General features: G+C 48.8%; 1 protein-coding gene across 5 annotated transcripts in view; it reads right to left on the bottom strand.

Annotated features, from left to right (window-relative positions):
• LOC110505954 (WD repeat-containing and planar cell polarity effector protein fritz homolog) overlaps positions 1 to 20,571 on the bottom strand; it is a 195,046-nt gene that overhangs the window by 34,748 nt on the left and 139,727 nt on the right. For 4 of the 5 annotated variants that reach the window (XM_090184051.1, XM_090184047.1, XM_090184040.1 and 1 more), the window contains exons 14-15: positions 14,121 to 14,184; positions 3,400 to 3,514 (exon numbers count right to left, since the gene is read on the bottom strand). In XM_090184051.1, coding sequence (XP_090040177.1) covers positions 3,400 to 3,514; positions 14,121 to 14,184 — 179 coding nt within the window. The remainder of the gene's footprint in view (positions 1 to 3,399; positions 3,515 to 14,120; positions 14,185 to 20,571) is intronic. The other variant, XM_090184059.1, reaches the window with a different exon arrangement.

Below are 20,571 nucleotides of genomic sequence, written 5' to 3'. Positions count from 1 at the left end.
GGTGTCTACAGTGGTGTCTACAGTGGTGTCTACATTATAAAAGACAAGTGGTGTCTACAGTGGTGTCTACAGTGGTGTCTACAGTGGTGTCTCCATTATAAAAGACAAGTGGTGTCTACAGTGGTGTCTCCATTATAAAAGACAAGTGGTGTCTACAGTGGTGTCTCCATTATAAAAGACAAGTGGTGTCTCCAGTGGTCTCCATTATAAAATACAAGTGGTGTCTACAGTGGTGTCTACAGTGGTGTCTACAGTGGTGTCTCCATTATAAAAGACAAGTGGTGTCTACAGTGGTGTCTCCATTATAAAAGACAAGTGGTGTCTACAGTGGCGTCTCCATTATAAAAGACAAGTGGTGTCTCCAGTGGTCTCCATTATAAAAGACAAGTGGTGTCTACAGTGGTGTCTACAGTGGTGTCTACAGTGGTGTCTCCATTATAAAAGACAAGTGGTGTCTCCAGTGGTGTCTCCATTATAAAAGACAAGTGGTGTCTACAGTGGTGTCTCCATTATAAAAGACAAGTGGTGTCTACAGTGGTGTCTCCATTATAAAAGACAAGTGGTGTCTCCAGTGGTCTCCATTATAAAAGACAAGTGGTGTCTACAGTGGTGTCTACAGTGGTGTCTACAGTGGTGTCTACAGTGGTGTCTCCATTATAAAAGACAAGTGGTGTCTACAGTGGTGTCTCCATTATAAAAGACAAGTGGTGTCTCCAGTGGTCTCCATTATAAAATACAAGTGGTGTCTACAGTGGTGTCTACAGTGGGGTCTACAGTGGTGTCTACAGTGGTGTCTACATTATAAAAGACAAGTGGTGTCTACAGTGGTGTCTACAGTGGTGTCTACAGTGGTGTCTCCATTATAAAAGACAAGTGGTGTCTACAGTGGTGTCTCCATTATAAAAGACAAGTGGTGTCTACAGTGGTGTCTCCATTATAAAAGACAAGTGGTGTCTCCAGTGGTCTCCATTATAAAAGACAAGTGGTGTCTACAGTGGTGTCTACAGTGGTGTCTACAGTGGTGTCTCCATTATAAAAGACAAGTGGTGTCTACAGTGGTGTCTCCATTATAAAAGACAAGTGGTGTCTACAGTGGCGTCTCCATTATAAAAGACAAGTGGTGTCTCCAGTGGTCTCCATTATAAAAGACAAGTGGTGTCTACAGTGGTGTCTACAGTGGTGTCTACAGTGGTGTCTCCATTATAAAAGACAAGTGGTGTCTCCAGTGGTGTCTCCATTATAAAAGACAAGTGGTGTCTACAGTGGTGTCTCCATTATAAAAGACAAGTGGTGTCTCCAGTGGTGTCTCCATTATAAAAGACAAGTGGTGTCTACAGTGGTGTCTCCATTATAAAAGACAAGTGGTGTCTACAGTGGTGTCTCCATTATAAAAGACAAGTGGTGTCTCCAGTGGTCTCCATTATAAAAGACAAGTGGTGTCTACAGTGGTGTCTACAGTGGTGTCTACAGTGGTGTCTACAGTGGTGTCTCCATTATAAAAGACAAGTGGTGTCTACAGTGGTGTCTCCATTATAAAACACAAGTGGTGTCTACAGTGGTGTCTCCATTATAAAAGACAAGTGGTGTCTACAGTGGTGTCTCCATTATAAAACACAAGTGGTGTCTCCAGTGGTCTCCATTATAAAAGACAAGTGGTGTCTACAGTGGTGTCTACAGTGGTGTCTACAGTGGTGTCTACATTATAAAAGACAAGTGGTGTCTACAGTGGTGTCTACAGTGGTGTCTACAGTGGTGTCTCCATTATAAAAGACAAGTGGTGTCTCCAGTGTTCTCCATTATAAAAGACAAGTGGTGTCTACAGTGGTGTCTCCATTATAAAAGACAAGCGGTGTCTACAGTGGTGTCTCCATTATAAAAGACAAGTGGTGTCTCCAGTGGTCTCCATTATAAAATACAAGTGGTGTCTACAGTGGTGTCTACAGTGGGGTCTACAGTGGGGTCTACAGTGGTGTCTACATTATAAAAGACAAGTGGTGTCTACAGTGGTGTCTACAGTGGTGTCTACAGTGGTGTCTCCATTATAAAAGACAAGTGGTGTCTACAGTGGTGTCTCCATTATAAAAGACAAGTGGTGTCTACAGTGGTGTCTCCATTATAAAAGACAAGCGGTGTCTACAGTGGTGTCTCCATTATAAAAGACAAGTGGTGTCTCCAGTGGTCTCCATTATAAAATACAAGTGGTGTCTACAGTGGTGTCTACAGTGGGGTCTACAGTGGTGTCTACAGTGGTGTCTACATTATAAAAGACAAGTGGTGTCTACAGTGGTGTCTACAGTGGTGTCTACAGTGGTGTCTCCATTATAAAAGACAAGTGGTGTCTACAGTGGTGTCTCCATTAGTGTCTCCATTATAAAAGACAAGTGGTGTCTACAGTGGTGTCTCCATTATAAAAGACAAGTGGTGTCTACAGTGGTGTCTACAGTGGTGTCTACAGTGGTGTCTCCATTATAAAAGACAAGTGGTGTCTACAGTGGTGTCTCCATTATAAAAGACAAGTGGTGTCTACAGTGGTGTCTCCAGTGGTGTCTCCAGTGGTGTCTACAGTGGTGTCTCCAGTGGTGTCTACAGTGGTTTCTACAGTGGTGTCTACGGTGGTGTCTCCAGTGGTGTCTACAGTGGTGTCTCCATTATAAAAGACAAGTGGTGTCTACAGTGGTGTCTCCAGTGGTGTCTCCAGTGGTGTCTACAGTGGTGTCTCCAGTGGTGTCTCCAGTGGTGTCGCCAGTGGTGTCTACAGTGGGGTCTACAGTGGTGTCTACAGTGGTGTCTCCATTATAAAAGACAAGTGGTGTCTCCAGTGGTGTCTCCAGTGGTGTCTCCAGTGGTGTCTCCAGTGGTGTCTACAGTGGTGTCTACAGTGGTGTCTCCAGTGGTGTCTCCAGTGGTGTCTACAGTGGTGTCTACAGTGGTGTCTCCAGTGGTGTCTCCAGTGGTGTCTACAGTGGTGTCTACAGTGGTGTCTACAGTGATGTCTACAGTGGTGTCTACAGTGGTGTCTACAGTGGTGTCTCCAGTGGTGTCTCCAGTGGTGTCTCCAGTGGTGTCTCCAGTGGTGTCTACAGTGGTGTCTACAGTGGTGTCTCCAGTGGTGTCTACAGTGGTGTCTCCAGTGGTGTCTCCAGTGGTGTCTACAGTGGTGTCTACAGTGGTGTCTCCAGTGGTGTCTCCAGTGGTGTCTCCAGTGGTGTCTACAGTGGTGTCTCCAGTGGTGTCTCCAGTGGTGTCTACAGTGGTGTCTACAGTGGTGTCTCCAGTGGTGTCTCCAGTGGTGTCTACAGTGGTGTCTACAGTGGTGTCTCCAGTGGTGTCTCCATTACATTTGGTTCCTTCTCCTCTTTTCTTTCATTTATTGGATCCAGATTTGATACATGTTCTTACCGTGGTTTCCCAACGTGGTCGTTACTCCTTCTTCAGCATGGATTTCATTAGCCTTCCTCTGGGCCACTTCTGCCAGAACCACCTCTCCCTTATCCCACGCCACATAATGGAGATCCTTTGAAGGTAAACAGGAAATAAAACCACTTTTTTTTTTTTTTATCTAAAATGAATCTAGGCTCCAATGACAATGAGAGAGGGAGTGGAGGAGAGAGGGAGGGGAGGAGAGAGGGAGGGGAGGAGAGAGGGAGGAGAGGAGAGTGTTTTGAAAAAAAATCATCAGTGAGGAAGAAGGGGAGAAACAGATAAAATGACGTGTTTGAAGTTTGACATCAAGAAGAGAGAGAGAGAGAGAGAGAGCGAGAGAGCGAGAGAGAGAGAGAGAGACAGAGAGAGAGAGAGAGAGAGACAGAGAGAGAGAGAGAGAGAGGGAGAGAGAGAGAGAGAGAGAGAGAGAGAGAGAGAGAGAGAGAGAGAGAGAGAGAGACAGAGAGAGAGAGAGAGAGAGAGAGAGAGACAGAGAGCGAGAGAGAGAGAGAGAGAGAGAGAGAGAGACAGAGAGAGAGAGAGAGAGAGAGAGAGAGAGAGAGAGCGAGAGAGAGAGAGAGAGAGAGAGAGAGAGAGAGAGACAGAGAGAGAGAGAGAGAGAGAGGGAGAGAGAGAGAGAGAGCGGTTGGATGAAATTATGAAATATGAAATGCCCTTCTGACGGTTTCAAACCATCGCCCTCGCCGGTTTGGGTTTGAACTCGGGGGAAGGTATGTTATCTCCACGCCCGGCGTGTTTTTAGAAGTCGGAGGAGACGCGATGCGACAAGGGAAGGCTCACCTTTCAGAAAGTCTAGTATTTCTCTGTTAGGGAGAAAATAAGATCCATCCAAGCTTATTACAGTATCAGAGCAAGACAACATGGAGACTCAGTGTGTGTCCTTTCTGTCAGCCTCATCTCAATAAAGAGGACAATACTGTTAGTAAATACGGTTGGAGGGTCACTCAGTTGAGGCTAAACTATTTTAAATACGAGGGGCCAGAAAGCTATGGTCCCCTCTACACAGTAAATATGGTTGGAGGGTCACTCAGTTGAGGTTCATAATTCTCCTCTCTACCCTCTCTACCCCCTCTACCGCTCCGACCCCCTCTCTACCCCCCTACCCCTCTCTAACCTTCCTACCCCTCTCTAACCCTCCTTACCCCTCTCTAACCCTCCTACCCCCCTCGAACCCTCCTACCCCTCTCTAACCCTCCTACCCCTCTCTAACCCTCGTACCCTCCTAGCCCTCTCTAACCCTCCTTACCCCTCTCTAACCCTCCTACCCCCCTCGAACCCTCCTACCCCTCTCTAACCCTCCTTACCCCTCTCTAACCATCCAACCCCTCCTTACCCCTCCTACCCCTCTCTAACCCTCCTACCCCTCCTACCCCTCTCTAACCCTCCTACCCCTCTCTAACCTTCCTACCCCTCTCTAACCTTCCTAGCCCTCTCTAACCCTCCCTACCCCTCTCTAACCACCCAACCCCTCTCTAACCCTCATACCCTTCCTACCCCTCTCTAACCCTCCTTACCCCTCTCTAACCCTCCCTCAGGCCTGGTTCATAGGTGAAGTGCATCCCATACAGCACCATATTTACTATATTTGACCAGGGCCCTATGGGTCACAAGTAGTGCACTATATACAGTTGAAGTGGGAAGTTTACATACACCTTAGCCAAATACATTTAAACTCAGTTTTACACAATTGCTGAATTTAGAAATTCCCTGTCTTAGGTCAGTTAGGGTCACCACTTTATTTTAAGAACGTAAAATGTCAGAATAATAGTAGGGAGAATGATTTATTTCAGCTTCCTTTCAACACATTCCCAGTGGGTCAGACGTTTACATACACACTCAATTAGTATTTGGTAGCATTGCCTTTAAATTGTTTAACTTGGGTTAAACATTTCGGGTAGCCTTCCACAAGCTTCCCACAATAAGTTGGGTGAATTTTGGCCCATTCCTCCTGACAGAGCTGGTGTAACTGAGTCAGGTTTGTAGGCCTCCTTGCTCACACACGCTTTTTCAGTTCTGCCACACATTTTCTATAGGACTGAGGTCAGGACTTTGTGGTGGTCACTCCAATACCTTGACTTTGTTGTCCTTAAGCCATTTTGCCACAACTTTAGAAGTATGCTTGGGGTCATTGTCCATTTGGAAAACCCATTCACGACCAAGCTTTAACTGATGTCTTGAGATGTTGCTTCAATATATTCACATAATTGTCCTTCCTCATGATGCCATTTATTTTGTGAAGTGCACCAGACCCTCCTGCAGCAAAGCACCCCCACAACATGATGCTGCCACCCCCGTGCTTCACGTTTGGGATGGTGTTCTTCAGCTTGCAAGCCTCCCCCTTCTTCCTCCAAACATAATGATGGTCATTATGGCCAAACAGTTCTATTTTTGTTTCATCAGACCAGAGGACATTTCTCCAAAAGTACAATCTTTGTTCCCATGTGCAGTTGCAAACCGTAGTCTGCTTTTTTATGGCGGTTTTGGAGCAGTGGCTTCTTCCTTGCTGAGCGGTCTTTCAGGTTGTGTCGATATAGGACTCGCTTTACTGTGGATATAGATACTTTTGTACCTGTTTCCTCCAGCATCTTCACAAGTCCTTTGCTGTTGTTCTGGGATTGATTTGCACTTTTCGCACCAAAGTACGTTCATCTCTAGGAGACAGAACGTGTCTCCTTCCTGAGCGGTATGGCGGCTGCGTGGTCCCATGGTGTTTATACTTGCGTACTATTGTTTGTACAGATGAAGGTGGTACCTTCAGGAGTTTGGAAATTGATCCAAGGATGAACCAGACTTGTGGAGGTCTACAATTTATTTTCTGAGGTCTTGGCTGATTTCTTTTGATTTTCCCATGATGTCAAGCAAAGAGGCACTTAGTATGAAGGTAAGGCTTGAAATACATCACAGGTACACCTCCAATTGACTCAAATGATGTCAATTAGCCTATCAGAAGCTTCTAAAGCCATGACATCACTTTCTGGAATTTTCCAAGCTGTTTAAAGGCACAGTCAACTTAATTGTGAACTTCTGACCCACTGGAATTGTGAAACAGTGAATTATAAGTGAAATAATCTGTCTGTACACAATTGTTGGATAAATTACTTGTGCCATGCACAAAGTAGATGTCCTAACCAACTTGACCAAAACTATAGTTTGTTTTAACAAGAAATGTGTGGAGTGGTTGAAAAACAAGTTTTACCTAAGTGTATGTAAACTTCTGACTTCAACTGTAGGTAATAGAGCCCTGGTCAATAGTAGTGCACTATATAGGTAATAGGGCCCTGGTCAATAGTAGTGCACTATATAGGTAATAGAGCCCTGGTCAATATTAGTGCACTATATAGGTAATAGGGCCCTGGTCAATAGTAGTGCACTATAATAGGTAATAGGGCCCTGGTCAATAGTAGTGCACTATATAGGTAATAGGGCCCTGGTCAATAGTATGCACTATATAGGTAATAGAGCCCTGGTCAATAGTAGTGCAATATATAGGTAATAGAGCCCTGGTCAATAGTAGTGCACTATATAGGTAATAGGGCCTGGTCAATAGTAGTGCACTATATAGGTAATAGGGCCCTGGTCAATAGTAGTGCACTATATAGGTAATAGAGCCCTGGCCAATAGTAGTGCACTATATAGGCAATAGGGCCCTGGTCAATAGTAGTGCACTATATAGGTAATAGGGCCCTGGTCAATAGTAGTGCACTATATAGGTAATAGAGCCCTGGTCAATAGTAGTGCACTATATAGGTAATAGGGCCCTGGTCAATAGAGTGCACTATATAGGTAATAGAGCCCTAGTCAATAGTAGTGCACTATATAGGTAATAGGGCCCTGGTCAATAGTAGTGCAACTATATAGGAATAGGGGCCATTTGGGACCCATACCCTGTCTCAGAGCCTGTCTGTCTCTATATACCCCAAGACCCTGTCTGTCTGTCTGTATGTTTGTCTGTCAGTCTGTCTCTATATACCCCAAGACCCTGTCTGTCTGTCTGTATGTTTGTCTGTCAGTCTGTCTCTATATACCCCAAGACCTGTCTGTATGTTTGTCTGTCAGTCTGTCTCTATACACCTCTAGACCCTGAGAGTCTGTCTGTCTGTCTGTCTGTCTCCCTATACCCTGAGAGCCTGATGCACACATTGTCATCCTCCATCCTCCTTTTGTGCTCCGAGAGAAAGAAACAGGGGATGAGAGGATGATCATAGGTTCAAAGAGAAGAGAGGGAGAGAGATGTTTGGGGAGGGAAGACAGAGAACAAAATGGAGAGAGAGGGAGAGAGAGAGAGAGAGAGAGAGAGAGACAGAGAGATGTTTGGGGAGGGAAGACAGAGAACAAAATGGAGAGAGAGGGAGAGAGAGAGAGAGAGAGAGACAGAGAGAGACAGAGAGATGTTTGGGGAGGGAAGACAGAGAACAAAATGGAGAGAGAGGGAGAGAGAGAGAGAGAGAGAGACAGAGAGAGACAGAGAGATGTTTGGGGAGGGAAGACAGAGAACAAAATGGAGAGAGAGGGAGAGAGAGAGAGAGAGAGAGACAGAGAGAGACAGAGAGATGTTTGGGGAGGGAAGACAGAGAACAAATGGAGAGAGAGGGAGAGAGAGAAGAGAGAGAGAGACAGAGAGAGACAGAGAGATGTTTGGGGAGGGAAGACAGAGAACAAAATGGAGAGAGAGAGAGAGAGAGAGAGAGAGACAGAGAGAGGGAGAGAGATGTTTGGGGAGGGAAGACAGAGAACAAAATGGAGAGAGAGGCGAGGAGGGGGGTATGAGATCCCGAAGTGAACGTTTTGAATGAGCAAACAGATTGGATAATAACACTGTCGTTTTCTAACCTCCGCAGCTACAAACTAACTCTAAAGGAGTGTAATGAATGAATGAGCTCTCAGGATGACTCTCAACAACACTACATTCAGCAGCTGTTGAATGAGGAACCGGCTTCAATTAGATATTGTGTGACACAGCTTCCTAACGGAGAACAACAGAGAGAGAGAGAGAGAGAGAGAGAGAGAGAGAGAGAGAGAGAGAGAGAGAGAGAGAGAGAGAGAGAAGAGAGACAGAGAGAGAGAGAGAGAGAGAGAGACAGAGAGAGAGAGAGAGAGAGAGAGAGAGAGAGAGAGAGAGAGAGAGACAGAGAGAGAGAGAGAGAGAGACAGAGAGAGAGAGAGAGAGAGAGACAGAGAGAGAGGAGAGAGAGAGAGAGAGAGAGAGATGGTTGAGAGGGGTGAGGGTTGACTAAGAGAGGGAGGGAGAGAGAGAGAGAGAGAGAGAGAGAGAGAGAGAGAGAGAGAGAGAGACAGAGAGAGAGAGAGAGAGAGACAGAGAGAGACAGAGAGATGGTTGAGAGGGGTGAGGGTTGACTAAGAGAGAGAGGGGGAGAGAGACAGCATAACTAAATCCCAGGATGTCAGGACGGTTTATATCAGCTTAACAACAGCTCATAATACTGTCTAAATCTATCTCTCCCTCCCTCCCTCCCTCCTCCCTCCCCTCTCTCTCTCTCCTTCCCCCCTCTCCTATCCCTCCTCTCCCTCCCTCCCTCCCTCCCCCCTCTCCCTCCCTCCCTCCCTCCCTCCCTCCCTCCCTCCCTCCCTCCCTGGTAGGGAGAACCATAGCCACTAAGAGAGGCTAACACTAATACTCCACATAAAACCATCAGATATTAGCTGCACGTCTTATTCCCAGAGGCTGGAACACGACACAGGACCGCCGCTAATCTTATTTATATAAGAGCTTTAGATTCTGAAACGCCACGGCTAACCCCGCGACCCCAAAAGCAGCACCCTATTCCCTATGTAGTGCACTACTTTTGACCAGAGTAGCATGGGTGTCCGCATAGGGCCTTGATCAAAAGTAGTGCACTACGTAGGGAATAGGGTGCCGTTTGTTGAGCCGTGGCTAAACCCTACAGATAAAGGGGCCTGGTGTTTGGGTATTGTTTTGGAGGAGAGCTGTAAAGAGCCCAGTGACTGACGATATCCACTGATGTTTGGGTTACAGCCACATGATACAGCAAGCAGGATAACAGTGAAGTACAGCAGACAGACTGGTACACACAGGCTTAGCTTAGAGACAAGTCAATACACACAGACACACACAGACACACACAGACACACACACACACACACACACACACACACACACACACACACACACACACACACACACACACACACACACACACACACACACACACAGAGTGATATTGACTGATATTTGAGTAACCTCAAAATGAATTTACTCATGGACAAATGCAAACATTGTATTTTTGTGTGTAAAACACGGACATCACAGTTGCACGCACACACACACACACACACACACACCTGTAATCCGTAACTGTGTTTGACTAGCACTTCAATCTGATAGGCGTTCGTTGAGGACTTAAGATTTTAATAATGCTAATTAGCCATCGGAGTACAACAATGAGCTTACTGCTTGAGAAGTGTGATCCCTACTACCATGAGCCATACTCTGTGAAAGTGTGTGTGTTTGTGTGTGTGTGTGTGAGAGAGTGTGTCTGTGTTTGTGAGAGAGTGTGTCTGTGTGTGTGAGAGTGTGTCTGTGTGTGTGTGTGTGTGTGTGTGTGTGTGTGAGAGAGAGTGTGTGTGTGTGTCTGTGTGTGTGAGAGTGTGTTTGTGTGAGAGTGTGTGTGTGTGTGTGTTTCCTAACTCCCACCATATCTAACAAAACGAGCCCCATTAAGGAACAAAGCCTCTACATCTGATTCAGATACCACACATCAGATTTACTTCCTTAATTCATTAATTAACCGTCAGATCAGAAAAGAGGGTGGATGACGACGGAAGGACTGACCTGATTGGTCACATTATCGTCTCATTATCAAAGGGTAGTAATTAGGGAACTATAGAACGTCTCCATTATGCAAAACACTCCTGCTAACGAGAACCCTCCTTCCCCCTGCCCCACACACACACACACACACACACACACTCTCTCACACTCTCTCTCTCACACACACACACACACTCTCTCACACTCTCTCTCACACACACACACACACACACACACACACACACACACACACACACACACACACACACACACACACACACACACACACACACACACACACTCTTACCCAACTCCCAGCCCTAGTCCCTCTCCAATTTAGCCCCACACCAAAGTGTTTTGTTTTACAAAAGGTCTCTTTTCCAGGGTTGGAGGACTTCTATTGTTAGTCTGAAAACAATGGAGCTGGAGAGAGCGAGAGGAGGTGGAGAGAGAGAGAGGAGGTGAGGGGAGGTGAGAGGAGGTGAGGGGAGGTGAGAGGAGCTGGAGAGAGAGAGAGGAGGTGAGAGGAGCCGGAGAGAGAGAGAGGAGGTGAGAGGAGGTGAGAGAGAGAGAGGAGGTGAGAGGAGGTGGAGAGAGAGAGGAAGTGAGAGGAAGTGGAGAGAGAGAGAGGAGGTGAGAGGAGCTGGAGAGAGAGAGAGGAGGTGAGGGGAGGTGAGAGGAGGTGAGGGGAGGTGAGAGGAGCTGGAGAGAGAGAGAGAAGGTGAGAGGAGCCGGAGAGAGAGAGATGTGTATGTGTACATGTATACATGTATACACATGTATGTGTAATGTTTACTGTTAATTTTTGTTGTTTTTCACTTTATATATTCACTTTGTATGTTGTCTACCTCACTTGCTTTGGCAATGTTAACACATGTTTCCCATGCCAATAAAGCCCTTGAATTGAATTGAATTGAATTGAGAGAGGAGGAGAGAGGGGGTGAGAGGAGGTGGAGAGAGAGAGAGGAGGTGAGAGGAGGTGGAGAGAGAGAGAGGAGGAGAGAGGAGGTGAGAGGAGGTGGAGATAGAGAGAGGAGGAGAGAGGAGGTGAGAGGAGCTGGAGAGAGAGAGAGGAGGTGAGAGGAGGTGAGAGGAGCTGGAGAGAGAGAGGAGGTGAGAGGAGGTGGAGAGAGAGAGAGGAGGAGAGAGGAGGGAGAGAGAGAGAGGAGGTGAGAGGAGGTGGAGAGAGAGAGAGGAGGAGAGAGGAGGTGAGAGGAGGTGAGAGGAGCTGGAGAGAGAGAGAGGAGGTGAGAGGAGCTGGAGAGAGAGAGAGGATGAGAGAGGAGCTGGAGAGAGAGAGAGGATGAGAGAGGAGGTGGAGAGAGAGAGAGGAGGAGAGAGGAGGTGAGGAAGCACACTGAGCATTTCTGCAGGGTGTGTGTGTGAGCATCTATGAGCGCGTATGTTTGTGTGTGTGCGTGTGTGTGAGCATCTATGAGCAGTGTGTGTGTGTGTGCGCGTGCATCTGTCAGGATGTGTGTGTGTGTGTGTGTGTGTGTGCGCGTGCATCTGTCAGGATGTGTGTGTGTGTGTGTGTGTGTGTGTGTGTGTGTGTGTGTGTGTGTGTGCGCGTGCATCTGTCAGGATGTGAGTGAGAGCGGGGGTTCCATTAGTTTTGTTCGCCCGACAAACATTGATGGGGTTGAGATCAAACATCAGATGGCGACACAATGGGGTTCTGCCTCCCATTCACCCCTCCCCTTCACCCCTCCCTGTCCCAATCAGCCAGTTAGACAGGTTAACTTAGGCCCTAATTAGAGGACTAGCAGGGCTAAACGCCACTGCCCTCCACTCTCCTGCACTCCCTCTCTTTCCCCCATCTCTCTCTCTTTGTTGTTCCAAAAAGGAGACATGTGTCACTTTCTTTCTTTGGGTTCTTTTATTTTCCTTACGTCCTTTCTCTGGTATGTCTCCTAGGCGACAGAGGAGGTCTCCTTTCTCTGGCTTGTCTCCTAGTTGACAGAGGAGGTCTCCTTTCTCTGGTATGTCTCCTAGGTGACAGAGGAGGTCTCCTTTCTCTGGCTTGTCTCCTAGGTGACAGAGGGGGTCTCCTTTCTCTGGTATGTCTCCTAGGTGACAGAGGAGGTCTCCTTTCTCTGGCTTGTCTCCTAGGCGACAGAGGAGGTCTCATTTCTCTGGTATGTCTCCTAGGTGACAAAGGAGGTCTCCTTTCTCTGGTATGTCTCCTAGGCGACAGAGGAGGTCTCCTTTCTCTGGTATGTCTCCTAGGTGACAGAGGAGGTCTCCTTTCTCTGGTATGTCTCCTAGGTGACAGAGGAGGTCTCCTTTCTCTGGTATGTCTCCTAGGTGACAGAGGAGGTCTCCTTTCTCTGGTATATCTCCTAGGCGACAGAGGAGGTCTCCTTTCTCTGGTATGTCTCCTAGGTGACAGAAGAGGTCTCCTTTCTCTGGTATGTCTCCTAGGTGACAGAGGAGGTCTCCTTCCTCTGGTTTGTCTCCTAGGTGACAGAGGAGGTCTCCTTTCTCTGGTATGTCTCCTAGGTGACAGAGGAGGTCTCCTTTCTGTTCATCTCCCCACTCTTTATCTCTGTTTCTGGAGCAGTCCTTTCCCTCCACCCCCTCCTCTCTCCTTCTGTCTCTCCTCTCTCCTTCTCTCTTGCCTCACTCCTCTCTCTCTCTGTGTCCTTTCAAGGTCCATAGCTTCGGCTCCACCTTTTCAATTCGGCTTCTCAGCGGCTCTACTTAGTGGCGAGTGAATTGGAACCTATTGCTATCAGTGTGATGGGAGTAGGGGGGAGGAGGTGAGAGAGGAGGTGCAAAGAGTGAACATTAAATGGCTGGGGGGGGGGGGGCATGGAAGCATGGAGGGTGAAGCAAAAGGGGGCCCCCACAAAGAAGGGGGTCAGACATACAAGACCGAGAGGTGAGAGGAGGAGACGGAAGAAAAGTGTTCAGATCACAAGGCCCCTTCACCTGTTACTCACCATGACAGAGAGACAGAGAGAAGACGAGAGAAGAAAAAAGGAGAGGAGGAGACAATAGTAGAGTAGAGAAGAGGAACAAAAGAATGAGAGAGAGAGACAGAGACAGAGAGAGAGAAAGAGAGAGAGGAGAGAGAGCGAGAGAGAGAGAGAGAGAGAGAGAGAGAGAGAGAGAGAGGGTGAGAGAGAGGAAGAGAGCGAGAGAGGAGAGAGAGAGAGAGAAGAGGAACAAAATAATGAGAGAGAGAAAGAGAGAGAGGAGAAAGAGAGGGGGGAGAGAGAGAGAAGAGGAACAAAAGAATGAGAGAGAGAGAAAGAGACAGAGAGAGGAGACAATAGTAGAGGAGAGAAGAGGAACAAAATAATGAGAGAGAGAGACAGAGACAGAGAGAGAGAAAGGTGGAGAGAGAGAGAGAGCGAGTGAGGAGAGAGAAAAGAGAGAGAGAAAGAAAGAGAGAGAGAGGAGAGAGAGAGAGGAGAGAGAGGTGAGAGAGAGGAGAGAGGGGAGAGAGAGAGAGATAGAGAGAGAGAGGAGAGAGAGAGAGAGAAAGAGAGAGAGAGAAAGAGAGAGAGAGAGAGAGGAGAGAGAGAGAAAGAGAGAGATGAGAAAGAGAGGAGAGAGAGAGAGGAGCGAGAGAGGGGAGAGGAGAGAGAGAAAGATAGAGGAGAGAGAGAGAGATATAGAGAGAGAGGGAGAAAGATGGAGAGAGAGAGAGGAGAGAGAGAAAGATAGAGAAAGATAGAGAGAGAGGCGAGAGAGAGAGGAGAGAGACAGAGAGGAGAGAGAGAGAGAGAGAGAAAGATAGAGAGAGAGAGAGAAAGATAGAGAGAGAGGCGAGAGAGAGAGGAGAGAGAGAGAGAGTAGAGAGAGAGAGGAGAGCGAGAGAGAGAGAGAGAGAGAGAGAGAGAGAGAGGAGAGAGGAGGAAAAGACAGACTGCCTCACCATAAACAGGTCTCTAGCTCCAATGTCAACCGCCAGCAGGAAGGCCTTCTCAAAGCGCTGGTGTCTGCAGACATAACATAAACTGGATTATAAGACTTTTAACACATTAAAAAAGCATTACACCTGCAGGTTGAGTTGAGTGTTAAAGATGTTCTGTACAGACAGTCAAATAGACTGTGGAGACGTCTCCTGTCTCTGGCATGTCACCAACAAAATTAAACACAGTAATTATATCTTTTTGTATTTTAAATGCAACCTTTATTTAACTAGGCAAGTCAGTTAAGAACAAATTCTTATTTACAATCCTAGGAACAGTGGGTTAACTGCCTTGTTCAGGGGCAGAATGACAGATTTTTACCTTGTCAGCTCAGGGATTCGATTTTGCAACCTTTCGGTTACTGGTCCAACACTCTAACCACTAGGCTACCTGCTGGTTACTGGTCCAACGCTCTAACCACTAGGCTACCTGCTGGTTACTGGTCCAACACTCTAACCACTAGGCTACCTGCTGGTTACTGGCCCAACGCTCTAACCACTAGGTTACCTGCTGGTTACTGGCCAAACGCTCTAACCACTAGGTTACCTGCTGGTTACTGGCCCAACGCTCTAACCACAAGGCTACCTGCTGGTTACTGGCCCAACGCTCTAACCACTAGGCTACCTGCTGGTTACTGGCCCAATGCTCTAACCACTAGGCTACCTGCTGGTTACTGGTCCAAAGCTCTAACCACTAGGCTACCTGCTGGTTACTGGCCCAACGCTCTAACCATTAGGCTACCTGCTGGATACTGGTCCAACGCTCTAACCACTAGGCTACCTGCTGATTAATGGTCCAACGCTCTAACCACTAGGCTACCTGCTGGTTACTGGTCCAACGCTCTAACCACTAGGCTACCTGCTGGTTACTGGCCCAATGCTCTAACCACTAGGCTACCTGCTGGTTACTGGCCCAACGCTCTAACCACTAGGCTACCTGCTGGTTACTGGCCCAACGCTCTAACCACTAGGTTACCTGCTGGTTACTGGCCCAACGCTCTAACCACAAGGCTACCTGCTGGTTACTGGTCCTTCGCTCTAACCACTAGGCTACCTGCTGGTTACTGGTCCAACACTCTAACCACTAGGCTACCTGCTGGTTACTGGCCCAACACCATAACCACTAGGCTACCTGCTGGTTACTGGCCCAACGCTCTAACCACTAGGCTACCTGCTGGTTACTGGCCCAATGCTCTAACCACAAGGCTACCTGCTGGTTACTGGCTCAACGCTCTAACCACTAGGCTACCTAATGGTACTGGCCCAACGCTCTATCCACTAGGCTACCTGCTGGTTACTAGCCCAAAGCTCTAACCACTAGGCTACCTGCTGGTTACTGGTCCAACACTCTAACCACTAGGCTACCTGCTGGTTACTGGTCCAACACTCTAACCACTAGGCTACCTGCTGGTTACTGGTCCAACGCTCCAACCACTAGGCTACCTGCTGGTTACTGGCCCATTACTCTAACCACTAGGCTACCTGCTGGTTACTGGCCCAACGCTCTAACTACTAGGTTACCTGCTGGTTACTGGCCCAACACTCTAACCACTAGGCTACCTGCTGGTTACTGGCCCAACGCTCTAACCACTAGGCTACCTGCTGGTTACTGGCCCAACGCTCTAACCACTAGGTTACCTGCTGGTTACTGGCCCAACACTCTAACCACTAGGCTACCTGCTGGTTACTGGCCCAACGCTCTAACCACTATGCTACCTGCTGGTTACTGGTCCAACGCTCTAACCACTATGCTACCTGCTGGTTACTGGTCCAACGCTCTAACCACTATGCTACCTGCTGGTTACTGTCCCAACACTCTAACCACTAGGCTACCTGCTGGTTACTGGCCCAACGCTCTAACCACTATGCTACCTGCTGGTTACTGGTCCAACGCTCTAACCACTATGCTACCTGCTGGTTACTGGCCCAACGCTCTAACCACTAGGCTACCTGCTGGTTACTGGCCCAACGCTCTAACCACTAGGCTACCTGCTGGTTACTGGCCCAAAGCTCTAACCACTATGCTACCTGCTGGTTACTGGCCCAACACTCTGGCCACTAGGCTACCTGCTGGTTACTGACCCAATGCTCTAACCACTAGGCTACCTGCTGGTTACTGACACAACGCTCTAACCACTAGGCTACCTGCTGGTTACTGACACAAAGCTCTAACCACTAGGCTACCTGCTGGTTACTGGCCCAAAGCTCTAACCACTATGCTACCTGCTGGTTACTGGCCCAACGCTCTAACCACTATGCTACCTGCTGGTTACTGGCCCAACGCTCTAACCACTAGGTTACCTGCTGGTTACTGGCCCAACACTCTAACCACTAGGCTACCTGCTGGTTACTGGCCCAACGCTCTAACCACTAGGCTACCTGCTGGTTACTGGCCCAACGCTCTAACCACTAGGCTACCTGCTGGTTACTGGCCCAACGCTCTAACCACTATGCTACCTGCTGGTTACTGGTCCAACACTCTAACCACTATGCTACCTGCTGGTTACTGGTCCAACACTCTAACCACTAGGCTACCTGCTGGTTACTGGCCCAATGCTCTAACCACTATGCTACCTGCTGGTTACTGGTCCAACACTCTAACCACTATGCTACCTGCTGGTTACTGGTCCAACACTCTAACCACTATGCTACCTGCTGGTTACTGGTCCAACGCTCTAACCACTATGCTACCTGCTGGTTACTGGCCCAATGCTCTAACCACTATGCTACCTGCTGGTTACTGGCCCAACTCTCTAACCACTATGCTACCTGCTGGTTACTGGCCCAACACTCTAACCACTATGCTACCTGCTGGTTACTGGTCCAACACTCTAACTACTATGCTACCTGCTGGTTACTGGCCCAATGCTCTAACCACAATGCTACCTGCTGGTTACTGGTCCAACACTCTAACCACTAGGCTACCTGCTGGTTACTGGCCCAGCACTCTAACCACTATGCTACCTGCTGGTTACTGGCCCAACGCTCTAACCACTATGCTACCTGCTGGTTACTGGCCCAGCACTCTAACCACTATGCTACCTGCTGGTTACTGGCCCAACACTCTAACCACTATGCTACCTGCTGGTTACTGGCCCAACGCTCTAACCACTATGCTACCTGCTGGTTACTGGCCCAATGCTCTAACCACTATGCTACCTGCTGGTTACTGGCCCAACGCTCTAACCACTATGCTACCTGCTGGTTACTGGCCCAATGCTCTAACCACTAGGCTACCTGCTGGTTACTGGCCCAACGCTCTAACCACTAGGCTACCTGCTGGTTACTGGCCCAGCACTCTAACCACTATGCTACCTGCTGGTTACTGGCCCAACACTCTAACCACTATGCTACCTGCTGGTTACTGGCCCAACGCTCTAACCACTATGCTACCTGCTGGTTACTGGCCCAAAGCTCTAACCACTAGGCTACCTGCTGGTTACTGGCCCAACTCTCTAACCACTATGCTACCTGCTGGTTACTGGCCCAACACTCTAACCACTATGCTACCTGCTGGTTACTGGTCCAACACTCTAACCACTATGCTACCTGCTGGTTACTGGCCCAATGCTCTAACCACTATGCTACCTGCTGGTTACTGGTCCAACACTCTAACCACTAGGCTACCTGCTGGTTACTGGCCCAGCACTCTAACCACTATGCTACCTGCTGGTTACTGGCCCAACGCTCTAACCACTATGCTACCTGCTGGTTACTGGCCCAGCACTCTAACCACTATGCTACCTGCTGGTTACTGGCCCAACACTCTAACCACTATGCTACCTGCTGGTTACTGGCCCAACGCTCTAACCACTATGCTACCTGCTGGTTACTGGCCCAATGCTCTAACCACTAGGCTACCTGCTGGTTACTGGCCCAACGCTCTAACCACTAGGCTACCTGCTGGTTACTGGCCCAACGCTCTAACCACTAGGCTACCTGCTGGTTACTGGCCCAACGCTCTAACCACTAGGCTACCTGCTGGTTACTGGCCCAACGCTCTAACCACTATGCTACCTGCTGGTTACTGGCCCAACACTCTAACCACTAGACTACCTGCTGGTTACTGGCCCAACACTCTAACCACTAGGCTACCTGCTGGTTACTGGCCCAACACTCTAACCACTATGCTACCTGCTGGTTACTGGCCCAACACTCTAACCACTAGGCTACCTGCTGGTTACTGGTCCAACACTCTAACCACTAGGCTACCTGCTGGTTACTGGTCCAACACTCTAACCACAAGGCTACCTGCTGGTTACTGGCCCAACACTCTAACCACTAGGCTACCTGCTGGTTACTGGCCCAACACTCTAACCACTAGGCTACCTGCTGGTTACTGGCCCAACGCTCTAACCACTAGGCTACCTGCTGGTTACTGGCCCAACGCTCTAACCACTATGCTACCTGCTGGTTACTGGCCCAACACTCTAACCACTAGGCTACCTGCTGGTTACTGGCCCAACACTCTAATCACTATGCTACCTGCTGGTTACTGGCCCAACACTCTAACCACTAGACTACCTGCTGGTTACTGGCCCAACACTCTAACCACTAGGCTACCTGCTGGTTACTGGCCCAACACTCTAACCACTATGCTACCTGCTGGTTACTGGCCCAACACTCTAACCACTAGGCTACCTGCTGGTTACTGGCCCAACACTCTAACCACTATGCTACCTGCTGGTTACTGGCCCAACACTCTAACCACTAGGCTACCTGCTGGTTACTGGCCCAACACTCTAACCACTAGGCTACCTGCTGGTTACTGGCCCAACACTCTAACCACTAGGCTACCTGCTGGTTACTGGCCCAACACTCTAACCACTATGCTACCTGCTGGTTACTGGCCCAACGCTCTAACCACTATGCTACCTGCTGGTTACTGGCCCAGCACTCTAACCACTATGCTACCTGCTGGTTACTGGCCCAACACTCTAACCACTATGCTACCTGCTGGTTACTGGCCCAACGCTCTAACCACTATGCTACCTGCTGGTTACTGGCCCAATGCTCTAACCACTATGCTACCTGCTGGTTACTGGCCCAACGCTCTAACCACTATGCTACCTGCTGGTTACTGGCCCAATGCTCTAACCACTAGGCTACCTGCTGGTTACTGGCCCAACGCTCTAACCACTAGGCTACCTGCTGGTTACTGGCCCAGCACTCTAACCACTATGCTACCTGCTGGTTACTGGCCCAACACTCTAACCACTATGCTACCTGCTGGTTACTGGCCCAACGCTCTAACCACTATGCTACCTGCTGGTTACTGGCCCAAAGCTCTAACCACTAGGCTACCTGCTGGTTACTGGCCCAACTCTCTAACCACTATGCTACCTGCTGGTTACTGGCCCAATGCTCTAACCACTAGGCTACCTGCTGGTTACTGGCCCAACGCTCTAACCACTAGGCTACCTGCTGGTTACTGGCCCAACGCTCTAACCACTAGGCTACCTGCTGGTTACTGGCCCAACGCTCTAACCACTAGGCTACCTGCTGGTTACTGGCCCAACGCTCTAACCACTATGCTACCTGCTGGTTACTGGCCCAACACTCTAACCACTAGACTACCTGCTGGTTACTGGCCCAACACTCTAACCACTAGGCTACCTGCTGGTTACTGGCCCAACACTCTAACCACTATGCTACCTGCTGGTTACTGGCCCAACACTCTAACCACTAGGCTACCTGCTGGTTACTGGTCCAACACTCTAACCACTAGGCTACCTGCTGGTTACTGGTCCAACACTCTAACCACTAGGCTACCTGCTGGTTACTGGCCCAACACTCTAACCACTAGGCTACCTGCTGGTTACTGGCCCAACACTCTAACCACTAGGCTACCTGCTGGTTACTGGCCCAACGCTCTAACCACTAGGCTACCTGCTGGTTACTGGCCCAACGCTCTAACCACTATGCTACCTGCTGGTTACTGGCCCAACACTCTAACCACTAGGCTACCTGCTGGTTACTGGCCCAACACTCTAATCACTATGCTACCTGCTGGTTACTGGCCCAACACTCTAACCACTAGACTACCTGCTGGTTACTGGCCCAACACTCTAACCACTAGGCTACCTGCTGGTTACTGGCCCAACACTCTAACCACTATGCTACCTGCTGGTTACTGGCCCAACACTCTAACCACTAGGCTACCTGCTGGTTACTGGCCCAACACTCTAACCACTATGCTACCTGCTGGTTACTGGCCCAACACTCTAACCACTAGGCTACCTGCTGGTTACTGGCCCAACACTCTAACCACTATGCTACCTGCTGGTTACTGGCCCAACACTCTAACCACTAGGCTACCTGCTGGTTACTGGCCCAACACTCTAACCACTATGCTACCTGCTGGTTACTGGCCCAACACTCTAACCACTAGGCTACCTGCTGGTTACTGGCCCAA

Source organism: Oncorhynchus mykiss, chromosome 1, assembly GCF_057628025.1.
Source record: "Oncorhynchus mykiss isolate SJ-2025 chromosome 1, ASM5762802v1, whole genome shotgun sequence".
Lineage (NCBI taxonomy): Eukaryota > Metazoa > Chordata > Actinopteri > Salmoniformes > Salmonidae > Oncorhynchus > Oncorhynchus mykiss.
This window is presented reverse-complemented; position numbering and strand designations above follow the sequence as displayed.